At 43.7% G+C, this 3,359-nt stretch overlaps 1 protein-coding gene across 1 annotated transcript in view; it reads left to right on the forward strand.

The window, feature by feature from the left end:
- The window catches only part of LOC106805681 (spectrin beta chain-like), a gene marked incomplete at its 5' end in the record, with an annotated part of 60,842 nt that overhangs the window by 28,177 nt on the left and 29,306 nt on the right, over nucleotides 1-3,359 (forward strand). The window contains 2 exon segments of the mRNA XM_014807373.1: nucleotides 1,024-1,316; nucleotides 2,544-2,706. Coding sequence (XP_014662859.1) covers nucleotides 1,024-1,316; nucleotides 2,544-2,706 — 456 coding nt within the window.

Below are 3,359 nucleotides of genomic sequence, written 5' to 3' on the forward strand. Positions count from 1 at the left end.
TACTGTTACCAAATCTAAATCTGATTATTGAATAGTAATTATCTTAAGATTTCAGGCACAAATCCTAAAACGCGCATTCACCTATCAGGCTGCTTGATATTTTAAATATACAACAGGCACGTTGCCGGCCGGGCGAGAGCACAGCGACACGATATGAACACAAATCCTAAACTGGCGCTTCACACCTATGGTGCATATACTGACCGTAGGGTAAAGCACAGCGAAGCTGCGTGCGTCATGTTACACGCACATGGCTTACGCCCACAACGACCACGCCGACAAAAGATTCGCGCTCAGCGTTCGCGGCACTACTTCGTCCTAGACCGGCCGGGCGGCATTGCGGTATCGTTTTAACGCCGACTTGACTCATACAGGTGCGATTGATCATTAGAAACAGGTATACTTTGTGATTTTGTACTGCAAAACTCCATATTTTGCCAGTCAGCCGGTGGGGCCTCATGCAGCTGGGGTTTTTTGAGCTGTAGGTCGCGCAGCAGGCGTTGCGAGCTCGGATCACGCTATATTTATAATATACTAACCTTCGTGGCTCGTAAGCAACAACTATCTTCCTGACTTTAAGGGTTTTAATTTTCGGTACACACAACCACACAAAAAAAAAACGTTTTTGCTAATTTTGCTCCGATACAACTCATTTCCCATCAGCGGCCAAGATATAGTCAAACTTACAAAAACGTTACATTAACTCTCGTGAGCCCGAGCTAAAAGCTGAATCTTTTTGGCATAGCATTCGACACAATCTGCTAATGCCCTTCATACGCTTTAGAAGCCGCAATGAAACTGCCAACAAGGATTAACATTGCGAATCACTACTCAGTCGGTACGAACTTACTCCCAGATTCATCGTCCTCCCATTGACGTATGGCTCTGCGCGCTGGCCGAATTGACGCTCTTGCATTCTCATCTCCCAACAACCCTGACGTCGCTGTGCTTTGCCTAGGCTAATATCAGCACCATAGGTCAAGCCGTTTAGATTTGTGTCCATGTTGCGTCGCTGTGGCATAGTACTTGCGAGTCGACTAACCGTGGGTCGCTGTGTTTCTCGCCCGGCAGGCTACACGCCCATCGACCCGGCGATCGTCGTCGAGCGCAAGCAAGCGGTCGAGGTCGCGTACGATGAGCTGCTGCGGCTCGCAGCCGACCGACACGCCAAGCTGCTCGAGTCGCGCCGCCTCTGGCAGTTCTTCTGGGAGATGGCCGAGGAGGAGGCGTGGATCAAGGAGATGGAGCACATGCTGTCGTCGCCTGACCTCGGTCACGACCTCACCAGCGTCGAGCTGCTGCTTAACCAGCACAAGGTACGAGTACAGAGTAATAAGAGTGATTGTACGGTAGGTGAAACAAGGGGGTGGGGCGTGGGTAGATGCTAATTTGAAAAACAATTTAAAAAATGCCAAGGTTAATATGGTTGAATTGGTGTATGGGGGGGGGAGGTATCTGAAGTTAATCAGCATAAAAAATTTAGTCGTTACCTTCACGGTAAGCAATAAAATGAAACAAGAAGGGATCGGGCCGTGGGTAGATGCTAGGGAGCTGGTATGTGTACAGTAGGTTACTATGGTTGAATTAGTGTGTGGGGGGGGGGGTATTATAAGTTATAACAGCATACAAAATTTGTCACTATCTTCACGGAAAGTGTATAGCCATCTACTGTTTTACGAATGTGCATTATGCAAACAATTCAAATGTTTAATCATGCCAAATGCTTTGATAAATGGTATATCCTGGGAAATTTGTTATCTCTGTATTGCTTTTTAATATTAAGCTTGAACTGGTTGTAACACTTAATAATTATACAACCTGGTGAACATGCTGTGAGAAGCATCACTCGTGGGTCGGTCACCCGGAACGTCAACAACCTGTAGAGAACAGTAATGAAGCTCTGAGTAAGCCCCTACCAGGTGGCACTGTATCAGCACATCAATTCACTGCTTATATCGCCGGCCGGCCGGCAACGTGCCTGTTGTATATTTAAAATATAACACCATAGGTGAAGCCGTTTAGATTTGTGCCTGAAATCTAAGATAATATATCAATAATAATTTAGATTTGTGTACATATTAGGGTTTATCAATTCAGGTCAATTCATTGGTATGCATCACACCTACGCGCGAGGCATATTAAACGCTTGGAGTTGCCTATTGACTATATGAAACCAGACTTGGTTACTTGAAATTGAAGATTAGTGGTTGTAGATGTTAATGATTGCCGTGATTATTCTTAACTGTTGGCTGTGGCATGAGACAGTTAATGTAGATAAGTGTACTAACCTCATATAGGTTATATTACTATACTCATATCCGAATAGATATTAGGATAAGAATAGTCTGATTACCTAATATCCTTCACCTATTCTCCCATTAAGAAAAAGGCTTGCTTAGAAAATAAAATTGCAATGCATTTCCATGCTAATGTATACCGCCTGACAACAAGAACTGAAATTTACCTCCAGTGGACCTTTTGTCATTTTTAATCAATTTTTAAAGTTTTTTTTTTTAAATTTCACTTTTGTTTGTTTTGAACAGAGTCGTTTGCTGTCTGAAGATTACGGAAAACATTTGATGAGTGTAGAGGATCTACTACAGAGACATAGTATGTTAGAAGCTGACATCGCTGTTTTGGGAGAGAGAATCAAGAGCGTCAATTCGCAGGCGCAGAGATACGTCAATGGAGACGATGAACTGGGAGGTAAGTTCTACCGTCTGAGTAGTGATTGCAATGTAATCCTTGTTGCAGTTTCATGCGCTTCTAAGCGTATGAGGCATTAGCACATTTCGAATGCTATCCAAAAAGATTCACTTTTACTCGCTCATAAGTTAATACGTTTTTGTAAGTTGATATATTTGCCGCTGATGGCAAAATGAGTTGTACGGACAAAATTACAAAACGTTTTTTTGCGTTATGTGTGGTTGTGTAGAAATTAAAATTAAAGTCAGAAGATAGTTGTTTTACGAGCCACGAAGGTTAGTATATTATAAAATAGCATGACTCCAAGCTGCCAACGGCTGCTGCCACCTACAGCTCAAAACCCCAGCTGCATGACCACTGCTGATGGCAAAATGAGTTTTGCAGACAAAAATCACAAAGTTGTTTTTTTGAACTAATCACTGTATGAGTCAAGTCGGCGTTAAAACGATACCGCAATGCGCCGGCGTCTAGGACAAGTAGTGCGCGAACGTGCGCGAATTTTTGTCGGCGTTGGTTTGTGGCGTACAGTGCGGTACATGACCGCACATCGCTGTGCTTTACCTAGGTCAATATAGGCACCATAGGTGAAGCCATTTAGATTTGTGTTCATATCGTGTCGCTGTGGCATAGTACTTGCGAGTCGACTAACCGTG

This window comes from Priapulus caudatus, unplaced genomic scaffold (genome assembly GCF_000485595.1).
Source record: "Priapulus caudatus unplaced genomic scaffold, Priapulus_caudatus-5.0.1 Scaffold7, whole genome shotgun sequence".
In the NCBI taxonomy this organism is placed as follows: domain Eukaryota; kingdom Metazoa; phylum Priapulida; class Priapulimorpha; order Priapulimorphida; family Priapulidae; genus Priapulus; species Priapulus caudatus.